The 18989-nt window shown below is 39.4% G+C and overlaps 1 protein-coding gene across 1 annotated transcript; it reads left to right on the forward strand.

Annotated features, from left to right (window-relative positions):
* The first annotated feature begins 295 nt into the window (after nucleotides 1-295).
* cryl1 (crystallin lambda 1) lies at nucleotides 296-17747 on the forward strand. Its single transcript, XM_023337456.1, has 9 exons — nucleotides 296-412; nucleotides 1364-1471; nucleotides 1834-1960; nucleotides 4571-4732; nucleotides 5447-5542; nucleotides 7667-7765; nucleotides 13676-13784; nucleotides 16563-16669; nucleotides 17313-17747. Exons 1-9 carry the CDS (start codon nucleotides 372-374, stop codon nucleotides 17415-17417), a joined length of 954 nt encoding a protein of 317 aa, XP_023193224.1. The 5' UTR covers nucleotides 296-371; the 3' UTR covers nucleotides 17418-17747.
* Nucleotides 17748-18989: the final 1242 nt, after the last annotated feature.

Genomic DNA, 18989 nt, shown 5'->3' on the forward strand with positions numbered 1-18989 from the left:
AATCAACAAGTTGACTTGAAATGATTGGATAAAGATGAAGCAATTCACTGGTTGCTAGGATACGTTGGGAAGCTACGACCTCGCTCTGTTTCATTTAGCGCTCAATAGTGTATTTATTTATTTATTTATTTACTTATTTATTTATATGAAATCATAAAACGATAATATAATAAAATATCAAGTTAGTTATTTGAGAGTGACGTTTTACCCCAAAATATTACATCTTCTTAACATTGAATACTTTGCCATCGTATGTTTGTCCATCTGGGCTACCGTACCGCTCAGACAGCGTGACTCCGGAGGGGCGGTGCAAGATTTTATGTAGTAACAGTTACTTCGGTTCTGGTTTTGCACCACTATAATATCAAATAATGAGCACTTCCGAGTTGAAGACCATCACTGTGATCGGCAGGTGAGCAAACAACAGAAAAATAGCAGCAGCTCTGAAGTTCAGGTTGAGTTTGGATGTTTTTCAGGTTGTGTCCGCAGAGATGTGTCCGCATCTTCAGTTTACTGCTGTTTCACGTAGTTTTAGTATATCTTTTGCATGCCAATTTTTGTTGTCTTTTGCGTCTGTCCTTTTCAGCTAGAGTTGTCCGAGTTGTTATTTCAAACACGATTGCAGCATTACTATAATTAATTTGACTACATGTCTATATTCTGCGGTCCCTTTCAGGATAGGCTGACATTTTAACCCATTTCTTGTACCCTGGTCAGTATTTCTGTGCAGTCAGCTGAACGTGCTGGTCTTTTGAAGTGACCTTTCTCTTGACCTGTTACGTAAACACACAGTCGTCATTAGCTGAATTGTCAGCAGTTGCACTAATAAGCAAGAGGAAGCTTACAAAAGTTCGCAGTTTGCATATAAATATGGTAAATATAGCAACAACAACAACAAAAAAGGATCATAATCACTTTTTGTTTCAGGTTCTGCATTTAGTCTTCTTCAGGTCATGTATCAATTTTGGTGACTCAGATGTGCCTGAAATAAAGTTCAGCTAGGAATTTTGTAAACTTTTCTGTTGTTTGTTTGTTGTTGTTTTTTTTCACTGAGGCAGTACTTGTTTTTATTTTTTTTTTTACAGGACTCATCTACGCCACTCAGTAGATGTATCGTTACGCAGTAGGAGATTCTCAGGAGATCAGAAATGATCTTTAGCAGTTATTAAGTTAGACATAAGAAGACGGTAAACAGAAGCCTCCTTTATGTTCAAGCAGTTGGTCTCAAGAATAAACAGTTCTCACTATGCTTTAAATTTGCTGATGTGTAATTTTAAAGAAATGTAATCAAACGCAAGATTTTGCAGCATGAAGTTTCAGTTGTTTTTTTCCTCACACCTCTTCTCTTCCTCTGCGTGTTCAGCGGTCTGATCGGCCGCTCCTGGGCCATGGTGTTCATCAGTGGAGGCTACCAGGTAAAGATCTACGACAACCAACCAGGGCAGGCTGCAAGGGCTATCACGGAGATCAGGTGACTTACAAATGTGCATAGAATATGTTCCTCTTGGGAGGCTCTTTAAATCTTTACTGTTAAAAGCCAACATTACATAACATGTAATAAAAGAGAGTACGAAGAGATCTTAAATACTAGCAGTTACTAAATACAACAAGTTAATTCTCTCTGTAGATTTCCTTTTTTCACATTAGATTGTTTATTAAATAAACCATATTTTATATCCTTATCGTTAGGGTGGAGAGCATTGAGAAACGGCTTGCATTTTTTAACAATTCCTCCGGGGAGTTCAACAGAAATGCTGCCTATAGAGTTCTTATCGTCTCCGCAGCCCGTCTGGTTGCGTTGGAGGTTTCTGACATATTTCTTCCTGGGTTCAGGAAGCAGACGGAGGAGCTGGAAGGGGCCCACATGCTGAGGGGGGACCTCAGCGCCGCGCAGCAGCTCGCCCTGCTCTCCTGCTACGAAGACTTGGCCCCGGCGCTGGAGGGAGCCTTTTTCGTCCAGGTAGCTCAAACGGACGCGTCTGCGTCCATTTCCTCTAAACCAAGGAGGAAATGCTGCGCTGATTTCAAACTGAATGCGGTTGGACAGCGCTGATTTCTGTTACTCAAAGAAATTAGTGCTACCTTAACTTTACTTCAATAAACTGAGAACATTGAGCTCAGTGCAAAACATCCTGGCTCTTTAATTGCCTTGATTATACTGAAGGGGGCAGAATAGCACATTGTTTTCCTAAGTGAAATCAACTCAATATCCGTTTAAAATTTTAAATGAATTATTTAAATAAAAAATATACATATATTTGGTTTCTGGACTCTACTTGTCCTAAAACCAAAGCAAACAAAAAGTATCTGGTGGTTAAAAACATTCTTTTTCTTGTTTGCTTGTTTTTTGTTTTTTTTTGCTAATTAAAGGAGCAGCTCACTGGAAACGAGCAGGAAAACCTCAATGTTCAAAACAGCAACATAAAAACAAGAAATGTCTGACAGAGATTCAATGGCTACAAACGCATGCAGATGAGCTCATTGTTTCTATGTGGACTAAAACAGCTTTTAGTTTGACTTCAGAGAAATCTGAAAACAAAAAAATATGCCCGGTTTAACTTTGGACTGCGTTGGGGTTTTATTATTTGTTACAGATTTTTTTTTTTTTTTTTGTCGTAAATAAGAAATTACTGAAAAAGAGGAAGAAACGATTAGGTTGAAGACTCTCAGTGACATCACATCCTGCCCTGGTCATGGCTCCTGTTTGTCTCGACTTGTTAAAACTAGAACTGAGCTGTAAGGATTGTAAAGCTCTTACAAACCAGATGAGCCAAAACACATAAAGTTCTGAGTTCAAATGCAAAAATAAATAAAAAAAAACAGTGGAATTTGCTGCTTAACATGTTTGTCAAAAAAGAAAATTGAGTGGGGGAAAATATTTAACAGACAGGAGGTTTTTAATTCACACTTTGCCCCCCTGATGATGAAAGTTCCTAATCTCCTTTTTTCCCCCCCACCACTCTGAGGAACCCAAACTGCAACCAGCGCTAAAACCCTTTTAAAATGTAATACCAGTCACCTGAAATCGGATAGAAAGCTGACCTTTTTTAAACAAAGAACCAAAAGAGGCCCACAACACAAGGGTGCTGTTCTTCCCTGCAGATACGATCAGAGGAAGGGGAAAAAAATAACAACGTAGACAAGGAAATACGACACAAAACGAAGTTTTTCCTTCTTGGTAACGCTGTTCACTTCTTGTGTTTTTACCACATGCAGCTACCTGACGGTTCGCTTTCCTGTCCATCACATATTTTAGTCGAGAGGGGGAAGCATGAGAGTTTTTCCCAATTCAAACCGCAGATCACTAACAGGACTGATGTTGATCCTCACCGGTCAGAGCTGTGATTTCCCATTAAGGGTTTATCACAATATTTTGTGGCGCTATTGTGATGACGATAAAATTGACGATAAGAACTATTTATTAAGGATTCTTTAGGTAACTGTGCGACTGTGACCGAGTGTCGCAGCAAATATAGTCCCACAAAACACAAATGCTGTACTGCTCTTGGAAAAACATTCCTGCTTGTAACACGCTTCTTTAGGACACCAGTCACAAAAAGAAGTGTGATTTGTATCACTAAACTTTGCACATATTTTAAAATTTATTGACATTTCTGTATACTTTCATTGAAAAAAAAAACAGTGGAGTAAGTCCTGACAATATGGACATTTTACTAAAATTTATCGTGACTACGATAAATCTAAATCTTATCATGATTAAAAATGTGCCACAATTAATTTATTGATAAAAGATGCAATAAATTAACACCCTTTAATGGAGCATGACTTTAAATCCTCATATCCATAACAAATTGATTCATGTACTCAAAGTATCTCCTTATATTTTTTTGCATTACCATTATTATCAATTTCATTGTAAACAAAAAAAATCCCTATATAAAAAGTTACACAACTTTGTTTTAATAATTCATGGTTGTGTGTCACTTAAACCTAAATGCTGACTCTGAGTGTACCTGAAAACAAGAGTTTAATTGGAATCGTTTTAATAACTTACAGGATATTTAATGCACAGGTTTTATGATGCTCATCCATGTGAAAATATTATTCTCTTGTGATTTGTCTGTCTATATTTATATTCAGGGCTAAATAAGTATAGAGATTGAAAAAACGCAGAAAAATTCCAATTTTAATGTGAGCACTTTTATTAAGGAAATAATTCCACATTAGGATTTTTTTTTTTTAACTAAATCACATGTGACACTCTTATACTAAGTACAATTAATCTAACATATTTATAATTTATAACTGAACTTTTTAGGTTAACTAATGTGTCTGTGACCTTTTAACTGGTAATCCATGATTTTCTTTTTAAATGGAGAATATGCTTTTGTATCATAATCTTAGTGTATGTAAGCAGTGTTACATGGATTTATTTATTATTTTGGAGTCTTTTGTATCAACCGTCACAAAGGTTATTCCTTCGTTTCCTTTTTATGTTTGTTTTTTTAAACAAATCTGTGAAAAGGCTAAAAAGTAAGAACAGATGATGTTAGTTTAAGGTGCTGCAGTAAATGATTGGTCTAGTCACGAATCTGCGTGTGTCTTCCAGGAGTGCGTCTTCGAGGAGCTGGAAGTCAAGCAGAGCGTCTTTCAGGAAGTCGAGCGTTTCGTGGGTAAAGCGGTGATCCTGAGCAGCTCCACTTCCTGCCTGGTGCCGAGCATCGTCTTCGCCAAAGTGCAGGAGAGAAGCCGCTGCCTCGTGTCCCATCCGGTCGGTGCCAACACAGAGCTGCAGCAAACGTCCACCTGAAAACCCGCTGGAACAGAAAGAGTGCTAATTAACGAGCGTATCGGAGAATTTGTGATGACGCGTTAGGGCCAATGTGGATAGAAAAGAGAACAAGAAGAAGGAGTACGTTTCTGCCAAAAAAAAAAAACTGACATTCTCTAGAAGAAACAAGTAAATGTATGAGTTTGAAAAGTCTAAGATTTGCTAGAAATAAACTCAGAAATGTCCATACCTTTTCTAGAAAACTTCTGAGATGAACTTGAAAATGTGTGAGTTTTTTCTCGCAAATTCACAACTTTTGAAACTCAGAAATCTCCTTGTATTTTTGTTTTCAGAAAATGTCTGAGATTAATCTCAAAACGTCTGCATTTTTTTGGTGGAAATTTATTCTGCCTTCTTTTTTTTTTTTTAATACCTACAACGGCCGTAATACATCTTCGTTTTCATCTCCGACCACAAACGCAATGTGAAACAAATCAACCATCTTCCAGAAAAGCATGAAAACTGAAGAGTTTTAGATGTTGCAGTATCTATCCACACCAACAGCTGCACATCATGCAACAGTGAAGAATGAATAGATTTTGTGACCATAGCAAATATTCTGATAAAAGGATTATGGTGTGTCATGTTGTGGCATGGCATGCGATGTATTAATGACCTAATCAGCTTTCCTCGTTCGTGTCTCGCTCCCTCCAGGTAAACCCACCCTACTATGTGAAACTGGTCGAGCTGGTGCCTCACCCAGAGACCGTGCCAGCCGTTATGGACGCCACCCGTTCTCTGATGACCAAGGTGGAGATTACAGATTAAACTTCCCATGGATTGTTGAAGTTAGAACATGTCGGGGTGATGAAATGACTGGCCGGTACATTGGGCTTTGGCGTCAAACCAACACTGCAGGCTGGATTAATGGATCTGAGTCGTTTTCTACATGACAGCTGAAAATGCCTGTTTAAGCTGCCGATCCATAACCAATAAATCACTGCCTCAAAGGAGGACTTTATAGGACTTTAAAGTTGAACTTCATAACGTTTAATCCTTGAAAACAACTGAGAGATTGTTCCCAGAAGTCCCAGCCGTAGCTTGACTGTGAATCTTAATTCAATTTTTTTTTGACCTGTTGTCTAGTCCACTCCTACATCTTTCTTTATTGGGTTGATAGCAGCTTGTAGTTTTATGATTTTTTTTTAAATTTATATAATTTTGAGGATTTGCTAATTGTCTTTTATATATTCATAAGAATTTCTACACCAGTTCGTCCACACTGCTATTACTGAACTTGTACTGAAGTGTCTTGAACTTTATGTCTCATTGCTATTTCATGACCATGCCTTCAGGTTTGCAGGATGTATTTTGAAGGAATTCATGAAATTTGTCATTTTCCAATGGATTTTTTTCCCCTGAGAACAATAAAACCGCTAAGGGGTGGACACTTATTGTATCGTTCATCTTTTATCGTGACAAATTTGTTATCATGAGAAGAAGTTTGATATATCTTTGTCACGATAAATTCCAATCGATTATATTTCAAACATCCACAATCTGTCCATTTTGTTGGTTTTACTATTTTCTCCACTGTTTGGCCAATGAAAGTATCAGTAAATTTGAAAACGTGCAGTTTAGTGATACAAAACACGCTCTTGTCCTAAAGAAGCGTGTTACAAATAGGGACCTTTTTGAAGAGCATTATATGGGTTTGTGGAGTTGTGACTGCTGTGTCATGCAGTCAGAGCCAAACAGTTACCTAAAAAAGACAAAATAAACAGTTATTTTTATCGTTATCAGAATAACACCTCAAAATATCTTGATAATTTTTAAGTCCATATCCTTATCAGTGAGTTGATTGTATTAAACTGTAAAATGAACTATGTGGACAAATATTACATGTTGACTAATCTGTGATGGTATTAGGGAGTAGTCCTTTGACCATTCATCCATATTTCTCTTTTGTTAACCGTGGAAACCTTCATTTCTAATTCAGTGACGTGCGGTGAGGTTCATAGCTGGTGAGGCACTGACGTAATCAGAATCAGATTTGCAAATAGATGCATAGATTGACAGCAGTTTACAGGTTATGTTTCACTTCTGCATCCTTACACATACAAACTGTAGCTCACAAAATCTATCGCTGCACTTGACTTGCTTCCCGAATCGTTTAGCCTAGCTCGCTGTCACTTACTCGGCAGTTGAGGAGTGAACAAGACGAACGTCTGGGATCTTGAGCGCCCCCTGCCATGAGGCAAGAGAACTGCCTGCCTCACCTCGAACCTGTTCTCTGCCGTTTATAATCGCTCATTACACGAAACACGTTACACAAACACAGTTGGTGACAAAAAGCACTGTACATTATATACATAAGCTAAATTATTGGAAATAAGTTCACATATTAAATTTGTTTAAACCATTTTATTGACGCCGTACAGCAACATGCTCTCTCCGCTTAGCAGCCAGCGCAGAGCCAGGGGTTGCGCAATCCAAGGTGAGGCAGAGCTCGCTGCTGCCTCACCGGCATCGCTTCCAAGCATTTGAATGGGAAAATAAGAAATTTCAGCGATTTTGAACAAATAAAAATCGAAATTGGTGAAGCTACATGAAAAATAAATATTTTTTAGTACAAACCACCGGATGAATATAACAATTTAAATTACTTTATGATTATATATTTGATTATGATTATATACTTTCCATGATGGCAGGTGAGGCACTGCCTCACCTGCCTCCCCTGACCGCACGTCACTGTTCTAATTATGACAATAGTAAAATGGATCTTATGCATATGCTGGAAAAAATTAATGTAAGGACATGCAATGTCTTTATCACTTGTTGTAGGTAAATCTGAAGGAAAATGCAAATCTTTAAATTTCAGGTTTTGGTTCTGTGGCTCTCCTGCCTGACTTCCGGTTTGTTTTGGTTCAGGTCGGCCAGGCGCCCGTCCTGCTGAGGAAGGAGATAGACGGCTTTGCCGTCAACAGAGTTCAGGCTGCCATTATCGCTGAGTCATGGAGGCTGGTCCAGGTGAGTGTCAGGGTGAGGTTTTCTATTGTTTTCTTACTGAAGTCACGTTGTAACATTTATTTTCTTTTTACTCAAAAATGTCTTAACCTGCGTGACCAGTTTATTAACTAATGTGATTATCTGTCATTTGAAGCCAAGCTTTAACGACTTGGCTGTTTTCTTGAGATATTGCTCCGACATTTCTTTCTCGATGATGCGACTTAACTTTGTGAGGCGCACCAGTCTAATGGACCGCAGGAGGAAAGCGCTCTGGGCGTCAGTCGATTTTAAACTGGAGTTCTATGGCGACGCATTCTGTGTACGGAAGAAACGTCACTTGCTCCACCACTTCACGGGTGGTGATATTTCTTCATCTTTAGGAAGGAGTTTCACTCTCAGCATGTATTTTAACTTCTCTCTTATTTTCTTCAGCGCAGCTCACAGTTTTTAACAAATTCCGTAGCTTTCGGTGGACTTCTAAATCGCATCTTTCCGGACCTGCTACTGCCCCTAGTGGCGTGGAGGTGGTAACACAATTAATATAATTACGTTACTAAATCAAAATACCACAAAGTGTTTATTATTTGCTTTTAATTCCGACATGACTGGCACCGTAAAAGATTAATTATAAAACACCATATTTTATCATTTTCTTAAGGATGTAGAGCTAATTAAATGACATAAACAAGATCTTTATACATTATTAATAATATCTATATATCTCCATCAATTATAGAAGGAATAAATTAAATAAGGAGGCATGAAAAGCAACATGATCAACTATAATAAAAATGCAATTTACAATGTATACATAAGAAACTTAATTGAGCAAAAGTCAATAACAAACAAATGAATTAGGTTCACAAAAGAGTAACAAGTCTGGTTGTCACAAGTAGGATTGTTAAACAGATACAAGCAAAAATTCACATTTTCTGATGGTCGAGTCTTGTATAGAAGAAAAAATAAGATGAAACTATCGACGTGGAAAATTTCCTTAGACGCTAAAACTATAAAATAAAACACATTCATAGAATCACAATATCAACAATTTGTGCATCGAGTAAAACAGTTAGTATGCTACAGGTAAATGTTATCAGTTAGTTTGGTTAAAAATGATTATGAATGAGAATGAAAAATTTATAATAAATAATGAAGACTTTGGTATTCTGATTTAGTAATGTAATTAAATTAATTGTGCTACCACCCCCACGCCACTAGAGGCAGTAGCAGGCCCGAAAAGATGCGACTATGGAGCAGATTTAGAAGTACACAGAAAACTACAGAATATGCTAAAAACTGTGAGCTGCGCTGAAGTAAATAAAAGACACAAGCTCAAATACATGCCGAGAGTGGAACTCCTTCATTAACATGAAGATATATCACAGATTTCAAAAGAAAATAAAAATGGGAGACCATGGATAATATAAGAAATAGCGCCCCCTTCACTTCCGGAGTGCAATGGTCCCATTTCCAAATAAGGTATGAGACTGACAGTGGTCCGTCCCCGCCCCTTTCTGTTTGCTGCAGCAGGTCCATCTGGTGGAAAACGGGAAGAAAAAAAAAAACATAAATAGTCCTCACCCCCTTCAAAATAAGAGCATGAATATAAATGTCTACTTGGAAAAATTGCAAACAGTCAAAAAACCAAAACGTCAACGCAGACATCGACGTTTATTCAACTGAAAGTTTATAAAACAGCCAAGTACACTGCAGCTTTAGGAAAAGCGAAGTATGCCACCGGTAAATTTTTTCAAAATTAGCAGATGTGCTAAATCGCTAAACAAAAAGTTAGCTCTGCTATAAGCAGATTAGCAGGAGTGTGCCGCTGCATTAATGTCTTTTCTCCTAAAGAGCGGCTAGACATTAAATAAGCTTGAGAGCCAGCAGTCAGTGCTGCTGCTGCTGCTTCGGATTCCAAACTATTCATTGTTGAACTTTGAACCTTTTGAACTTGAACTAGTTTCGCTGACATTCTTTCGACTACATTTGTGTTTTTTACGATTGAGCGCTTAAGAGGTTTTGCACGCTGAGCTTCCTGAGGTTTATCCATGCAGATTCTTTAAGATTCAGCAAAACAAATCTTACAGCTCTCCTCACAGCTGGGAGATTTTGAGGAGTCACTGAATGAACGAATGGCTTTTCATCCCACTGCTGAGGCGAGGAGGCATGCAGTCAGGTGAGAATGCGCTCTGGGATAATCACTGTTACCCAACTGAACAGTCGCTGGGAGTCAACTTTTCTCTTCTAGGAATTAAAGCGCAGATAATTGCTTCAAGGAAATCCAACTGCAGATTCAGCTGAGCGTCTCACTCCTGACCTGTGCATCCGCCACACGAGATTTCACTCTCATGACATTCCTCATCGCTTTATTTTCAGGTATATGTCGGGTAGGGTGACCTCCGAGGCTGTGCCTGGGTCCCATCAGGCCAAAATGCCACTTTATTGTAGAAGTGTCAAATTTCACTTTTGAAGATGCTCCAGCTGTGTGAGTGGAGGCTGGAAGTCGTCCCATCAGTCACTAGATGAGGCGCACCCCGGAAAGGCTGTCGACACTCAAAATGTTACTGCCTTTTTACATTTTGTAAGTGACATGCATCCACACAAGGTGTAGCTGCTTGACATCGGTTTGTATGAAACGTCTCAGAAACGCCACACATCATGTAAAACTGAAATTATTGTTCTGCTTAGCAAAGTATAAAAACAAAGCAATGAACATGCAACTTTTTTTTTACTGTACAGCAAATAAAGAACGCATGAATTGAAGCTCGTAGCAGATTCATTGTGTTGTCAAACAGGTTCTCATTGTAAATCAGCTCAAATGAGGGGAAACTGGCAATCGTCCTTCTCAACGATTGCCAACATGTGTGGGAAGCACAGTAAGTGTCTAATTGAGCTGATTTGCATACATATGTCTCATTAATGCAAGCAGTAGGCACAAGTTTGGTGTTTTTGTCACGTCCGCTGCTGCCGGACGCAGCGGCACGTGAGAGACATTTGCTGCAGACCGCTTCAGCAAGATTTTCCAGGTAGAAGACAAGAAGGCAGAAAAATAAGGCAAGCCTCCGTTAGGCCTGAGCAAACATTACTCAAGATCACAAAAGGATTAGTCAAAGGTTTGGATGACAGGAAACGTAGGAGGGCTGAAGACGTTTACTCACCATTGTAGATGTAACTTGCTGTTGACAGAAGTTTAAAAGTTAGGATTGCTACATCAGTCATGTCTGGATTGCTTAACTTTTCTGCATATGTGTTTTCCAGGCATATATTGCCATTTTTAGCACAATCAAGTAACAATGTCGCCTTCAGGTGTTATAAAAATGCTGCATATATCAAATACGACTTGAAGAAATTTTTACTTTGTAATTTAACACCTTGAAATTGGGTCTTTGTCTCTTTAAGAAGCTCCTGCTCTTTCTGAAACTCCATCTTCAGGAAGTCATCACAACATGGCTCCTCTATTAACCCTTTAAGATACTTAAACAAGTTGAAATTCACTTATTTTTTTATCCTAAAATGTAGAAAATTTGTTGTATTGAATTTGCTTATTTCATCTTCCACTTACTAAAATGATCAGAAAAGCAACGTAAAATTCGTAGCTGGTTTAATTGGTGTCGACCTTCATGCGGTTTGGTTTGTTTTCATTATCAAGTGTCTTACTGACTGTAAGACGCAGCAATTTATGTTAAGTGTCTCATAATGTAAGTTCATATAGAAAAATGCTGGCTTATGAGAGCTGACATAAGCTATGCAGATATGGTTGCAGTTTACAGATTGTGCCACTAGAGGTCACAATAAATGCGTATATTTTAATTTGTAACTGGCATATAAAAAAAACCCCTCAAATATAAAACTTATTTGCTGTCTATTAGAAACTTTATCAAAAATATGCTTCAAAATAGAAATATTTAGCCTTCTTTCAGCTTCATGGAGTTCCAAGATGTTTTCTCAATGCAGTTTTAAATGTAGCTGCGTAGTTTCGCTAAACACTCCATCACCACTCACTGCAGTCAGAAAAAATTAGTTTCACAGAGCAGCTGTTGCTCAGTAGGCTTCATCAGCCTGTTTCACACAAAAAACAGGAAAAGAGGAAAAAAATTTAAAAAGAGGGAAAAGTAGGAAGGGTGGTGGACAAAAATAATAGCGAAAGCACACATTGTATCTTTCTGCTGATACTCCCTACTTAAACCCTCATCAGAAACAAAATGAGCTGTAAAAGTACAAAAAAAAAAAGAAAAGGCTGCTGGGTTTGCGAAACAAAAAACGAACTCCAACATGACACAAAGATCTGCGTCGATTATCAGGAACGCCATTCTGGCTGCAATCTTATACGTTCCTCCTTACGTAACACAACTCTCCCTCGCCCCTCGAAACGCACACAAACCCAGAAATAAAACGGGGCCTTGAGTCGAGGCCAGCGGTGGAAAGCAGAGCGGCTGAGAAAGCGCCTCGTTACCCCCAGTGATTACTGAAGAGAAAAGACCCCATTTTTCTCAGATAACAGCGCCGTTGTTGGACGCAGGGGCCAAACAAAGGCGACCCTGTCCCGTTCCTCCACCTCTCTGTATCTGTTTCCTCTGTGGTCAGCCAACAGGCATCTCAAACCCAGAGATACCTGAACCACTCCCTCCGTCTGGCCCTCTTTCCATCCCTCCATCCTCAGCTGTCTCCTCCCTGCACAGAAGCTACTGGGCTAGCGAAACTCTATATAGTGAGAGTGTTTAAGGACGGGATCAGGAACAATTTGGCACTGAGAAGACATTAGAAGTAGAAAGTTGCAGCTTTGTTAGGTTGCTCTAAATAACATGTTCTTGCCGCTTCACAGTTTAATCTGACACCCTGCCTGATAACCTTTGGTGCATGTCTTCCGCCTCTCTCATTACCCTCTTTCCTCTTGCAAAGAAAGGCCACTACAGCCAACAAAACCTTGTTCTTCAGTTTGGTTCATCCAGAGCGTCTGGTCCCTCTGCTATTGAAAAACGATTGTTTCCTGGAAGCATAAACTCTATTGACGTTTTCAATGATTGGATCTGATTTTACCCAATTACTAACATTTGGCCATGATGTATATAATATGCCAGTTCGATCCTATGAAGCTTACCGGAAATTGTGTGCGCTCTAAACAACCACTGCAAAGAGAGAAGCTCTGACTTTAATGGCTCATCATTTTGGAAATGTGGCCAACACGGACTGGACAGCTTTGTTCACTTCCTGCACTTCTATTGCTAAAACTACAACCAGAGGCAGACTAATAACTTCTCCTTTTTCTTCTACCAGGCTGAACTGCATCCTGACAAATTAAGCTCAGTGAGACAAATCCCAGTCAGAGCACTGAAGGGAGATGAGAATCAAGTTGAATTTCATAGGAGCGCAACGGCCAGACTAACAAAACGTCATTGTTGAGAAATGGTCAGATGAGACCAAACTGGAACTTTTAGACACCTTTGCAAATCGTTATGTGTGGTGCAAAGCTGACAATGCAGATCCCCCTGAACACATCGTTCTCTTGGTGAGATGATGTGGGGAAGGTGTTGCTCAATGGGGACCAGGAAAGCTGACGAGAGCAAATGAGAACACAGAAGGAACTCAATACTAGGCAATTCAAAGAGCCAGAGCTACAATGGAGTGATTTAGATCAAAGGATATTTATGTGTAAAGATGAGAGTCTCTGGCAAGACTTCAACATTACTGTTCACAGATTCTCTCCATTTAATCTGACTGAGACTGAGCTTTTTTAACAAATAGGAAATTCTCTTCTTGTTGTAGAACACTACTTTGTGTTGGTCTACGACATAAAAATCCTAAACCACAAATAGTTTTGGTAGGAAGTGTAGCCGCTGATGCATCTGACTGTATAAACCTTTGTCAATCTAGCTAAGCCAAAGTTTTCTGTAGATAAGGTATTTATTGTAGTTCTATGTCTTCCTCTGACAGGATGGTGTGATATCAGTGAAGGATATCGACCTGGTGATGTCAGAGGGGCTGGGAATGCGCTACGCCTTTATAGGTCCCATGGAAACGATGCACCTGAACGCACCTGAAGGTAATGTTTCCTTCTTTAGGTTTAGATTGGGTGTGTGATCAAGCCAGTGATGCGTTTTGAAGTTTGAATTCCAACATTCACTCATCTGTAAACAGGTAGAGGTCAAGGCTACTTACTGGGAATTCACGTAATTCATGTCGGTGACGTGGCTCACATGTATGTAACGTACCATGTTTTGCTGGTGCGGGGTGTGTGTGTGTGTGTGTGTGCGTGTGTGTCGCACTGCGATCGAAACCTCATGGTGATGGAGAATATCAAAGGGGAGTGTGAAACCCAGAGAGTATCCCTGACTGACTCCGCACACACACACACACACACACACACACACACACACACACACACACACACACACACACACACACACACACAGAGGTAAAGTACAGTCTGGCCGAACAAAGCTGCCTTTTGATGGGTAGCTGAATGCCCTCCCTCACACCAGTAATCTAAAACTCACACAGCTCTCATTGTGGTCTTCAAACCAGGTGCCAACTCTATATGTAGTTACAGTACGGGACGGATTTTTGTTCTCCTTCTCAGGAAGCAGTCGCATGTATCGTGTTCTTAAAAGATTGCTCGGACCTGCTCCAGGTCTGTCTTTCAAGTTCTTAGATCCATCCAATCAGATACCCCAGCACTCCGGCTCTGCGTCTCTCTGGGCCCTACCTGAGCGCTTTTGTAAAATATTAACCCACACAGTGGGACATTGTTCCTTAAAGGAGTAACCCACTAAAAAGGCCCTGATTGTAGCTTTAAGGAAGTCCCCCGAGCTCCTTTGAAAGACGCGGGCAATGCAACCCACTTTTCCGTCAGAAGCATCTGCGTAAGACGAAAAGGAAAAACAAGTGTTGGCAATAAACTATCCAGGCATAAAGAAGGACAAGGACAGAGAAGACGTTTGTCGTAATATGTTGAAAACATTGTAGCTGCTGTTAGCTCCCATCTGATTACAGACAACCACAGTCCTTGAAAAAAGGACTGTGGTTGCAGGTTCAACCTTTTTTAATAAGGGAAATTCAAAATTTAAGACACAGATAAATAACTGAAAATGTCACAAAAAGTGTTCATTCGCCTTGCATCGTTTTGCATCATATAAAACCACTGATTTCAATGATTATATATCATTGACAAACCCAAAGTTGTTGCAGAAATGTCCTCGAGGTTCAGACAATTAACTGTAAAACCACAAAAACATGTGCTAGTGGATAAATTTAGACAATAGCCATGAAGTTTCCCGGTGCAGCGGACTACCTTTCTCATCACAGTGAGATGTTTAGTTGACTGTAGATGGCACTTATCGCACCGCAGTGCTATGTGTTGGTAGGAGTACGATTCAAACAGTCGGGGTTCAGCATGAGGACAATATCAGACAGATAAACGCGGTTCTCAGGCTGCACTGTTTTCACATCGTAGAAATAAATCCTCGACTAAATGGGAGCAGTAACTCAGAAGACGATCCGTGCCTGGATCAACTTTAAAATCCAGCGTGAGATTCTTTCGGTGCTTTTTTTTTGGTGACGCACCCGGCCTAATTTAGTCTACAGCGGTTTGGACATATTGCTTTTCTTTTTGCCGCCAAATTTCCCTTCAGGGTTTTTTTTTTTTTTTTTAATTCAAACATGTGGACCTCTCCAGCAGCATTCCTTATCAGAGGAATGTCAACAGACCACAACGCCCACCTTCCCTCTGATACTTTTTTCCTCGTTATTGTCGCTGCTACAAAGCCTGCGTCGGTGTTTAGGACGCAAAAAGTGTTGGCTCCAACAGCAGCGGAGATCCTGCAGCTCCGAAGACATTTAGACAAGTGAGCCGAGTCATTTCCCAACGCTAGCGTTAAAGTTTAGGTAAAACTAACATGATAATCATAAACAGCTCAGGTTTATGGATTTACAGTGTGAAAGCTGTCCAGATGGATTGAAGCATCTTATAAAATTTTGCCCATTTTCATTGTACAACAGGTCTTATAGAGGAACAGATGCACAACTCACACCTATTAATATGTAACCATTTGTTTGATCAGCACTTAAATCATTTATTAGCCAAATGGTGTCCTGACTTCATCATAAATTAGTCATTAAAGATTAATAAATGAGAGAATGACTCCATTAAATCTTTCTGAAAGTTAAAATAAGATGAATGTCTCCATTAAGACTTATTAGTAAGCCATTTAACATTGAGCTTTCCGCTTGACGGAGACCTTGTTTTCAGACTGTTTCTTTTTTCTTACATAAGTTACATTTGATTTACATTCAGTTTTTATAGATATTTAAGATTACCTCGCTGAATCCATAGAGCTGAATTTTGGTCTCTTCTTGTGTTTTTTTCTGGCAAAGTCCAAATGGGATTTCGTATTACTTTCTTCCCATAGTGGCAGACTGTTCTGACATAAAATTAGACGTGATTATCTGTAATTATATTCACTTGTCTAAACATCTGTTTTGACTGAATACAAGTACGTATAAGAAGAATAATTCAACATATTTTCAATTATATTTTAACGAGTCAATATTCCTTTCAAGATATCTCACCGGATTGGTCATTTGACGGGTCTCACATCCATATCCAACATAATTATGACTAGTCAAAATGACATTTTTAGAGATATGAATTAAGAATTGCACGTAAGCCCTCTCGTTCTGCCACTGAGCTGTCCAAACAGTTGCCTGCAGCGAGCCGGTGATGCCCTCCTGCCCCGGACGCCATGCCTGTGTTAAGTCTAACAATATGATGAAAACTCCCAGCTCCCCTGAGCCTCATTCCTGGAACTGTCCCCTCTTCCAGGTTTGGAGGACTACATGAGACGGTACGGGGAGGGAATAGCCAGGCTCCTGAACTCCTTTGGGCCCGTACCGGACTTCTTCGGAGAGCCAGCCAAGCTCGTCTTTAAGGTAACCTGGAGGAAACTTCGCTGGCGTTAGCTGAAGGTCAAGATAAGACACATTAAGCTCATTTACAGAAACCTGAGTTTAAAACTCTACCAGTATTTACTTATTGACCTTTTTTTAAATTTATAGTTACTTCCTGTTAAAGCAGGTCGATGATGTTTTTGGCTCTGACGTAGTGAAAGCCAGTAGTCCCTGCTTGCAAAGACATTTCCCTGGCAGTCACATGTTCTTACAGGCTGCTTAAAAGTTAGACAAGGTTGAAAACAGCTGCAATGAAGCTGGAATAGTTTAAATTGGTTTAATTACACAGGGGAGGAGGGGAGGAAATCAGTCAGTCTGGTTTGATGGTGATTGTAACAAACTATCTGTTCTGTGTGACAATGTATTTGTATGAGAGTGGAAACTAGCATGGTTTCTGGAAAAACCTGGTTTTAACACTTTAACAGAATAACACACATGAACACACAAACACTACCTGTGACGACCTGGTTGACTGTCCACCGGTTGGCCCCAGAGCCCCGTAGCTCCTCTGTTGTCGTTAAACCGGTGTAGAAGAAACTCCAACATGTCCGCCCGAGGCCGTGTCACTCTGTCTGAAACTCTTCATTTCTTTGCTCTCACTCGTTTCCTCTGCTGATGTCTCCAGGAGATGTCTGAGCTCATTCCCAGCGACCAGCAGCATCTGTCAGCCAGGAAGGAGAAGAGGGACCTGCTGCTCATGCATCTGGCTAAGCTAAAGAAGGACCACTGAGCCCAACGAGCGAAGGCCAGAATTAAGACAGACTGCTGAAATCAGGAAGTACCTTATTCCACTGTCAATCATGCGACTGATAGGATGAAATTTTGGAAGATTTTTGGAAGATTTCTCTGTAAATAATTTCTTGGGGTTAATCGTAATTGTTCAGCATTCGCTATGCTGACGTTATTTTTGTGAGCTTGCTTTAGTTTTCTCAAGTCTACTTTGTAGATTTTCTTTTTAACCTGGCAGGTAAAAACGGTCACCTCACTTAATGTGAGGGAAAATCAAGAGAATAATTGTGAGATGATGTTTTGATAAATAAAACTAGGGAATTATTCCAGAGTTGCTTCTTTTATTGTACTTTTTTATTATTATTATTGTGCAGAGGTGATCTTTTTTTTTTTTCATCAAAGTTTCCATCAACACAAAGCTGCAGAACATTTGAACACTGGAACTGGAAGACATTTAAGATATTCAAAATAAATAAAGAAAACAACAGAAACAACAAATAAAATGAATTATGAAGTCTCTGTAAACAAAATTATCTTTAAAAAAAAGGGATAATTGAGCTCAAAGAAGCAAATTAAATGCTTTTATCATTCAGTTTTTGGTAAAAAGAGAGAGAAAAGCAATAAATCAAGCAAATGAAAATTACTGAGTTTCTTTTAATCTATCATGCGATTAATTGATTTATTGTTTATTGTGACAGGCCTAGTTCACAGGGATGTGTTTATCTGCATATTTGGTCTCTAAATACTCATCCGAGTCATTTAAGATGCAAAGCTCAGTCTGATAAGACTCTAACTGCAAAGGCCAAAAAATTCAGATTTAGAGAACACCAGTAGAATAAGTTGCACTAACATGATCTAAACATTGTGTTTCTTAATCTGTTTGTATCTGTTTTACATCGTCAGTCAGTTCGTCACAACAGGGTTAACGTTGAAGAAAGTGATAATAGTATGCTACATATATAATTTGAAACAGAGTATTTTAATAACAAAAAGAAGGAAAACTCACAAGGTAATTTGCAGGAAGACCAGGACAGAGAACAGGTGATGTAACGGAAAGATTCAGCGAAAACCAGTGAGCTGACATACTGGGGGGGGGGGGGAGATGAAGAAGGAGGCAGGTGAACTAATCAGAGGAGACGTGGCAGGGAGAGAAAGCCACGGGGGGAACTGAGGGAAAGAAACGACAAACCAAGGTGAAAACATTGACCTAAGAGAGCTAAATTCAAATGCACAAAGAGCAAAACACAAAAAATAAACTAAGTAACTAAACCCAAAGGAAGGAGCTGATACTGCAACACCACTGGAACAAAAATAAACTCAGAGAAATGAACTGAATATGGCAAGCCCTAACGAATTTAAATAAACCAGGACACATGAAAACAAATGACCCAAGGATCATAAGAAAAGGTAGTCAGATGTATCACCTTGTATTAACAAGACTAATTTAACCTCAAGATTTAAACATTTTGAGGTTAAATTAAAGCGTGTTGCCATCAGTCTGGACAGAAGCTCCTATTGTATAGTCCATGTGTACATTTTCAGTGGTTTAGAGGTTCAATAAGAAATTAAATGT

The sequence above is a fragment of the Xiphophorus maculatus genome, chromosome 7, assembly GCF_002775205.1.
Source record: "Xiphophorus maculatus strain JP 163 A chromosome 7, X_maculatus-5.0-male, whole genome shotgun sequence".
Classification (NCBI taxonomy): domain Eukaryota; kingdom Metazoa; phylum Chordata; class Actinopteri; order Cyprinodontiformes; family Poeciliidae; genus Xiphophorus; species Xiphophorus maculatus.

Excerpts from the sequence above, each read along its gene's own strand:
- cryl1 (XM_023337456.1), top strand. The coding sequence starts at position 372 with ATGAGCACTTCCGAGTTGAAGACCATCACTGTGATCGGCAG. Across the intron at positions 1,472-1,833 it reads AGGGCTATCACGGAGATCAG|GAAGCAGACGGAGGAGCTGG; the intron begins GTGACTTACAAA and ends TCCTGGGTTCAG. Across the intron at positions 1,961-4,570 it reads AGGGAGCCTTTTTCGTCCAG|GAGTGCGTCTTCGAGGAGCT; the intron begins GTAGCTCAAACG and ends TGTGTCTTCCAG.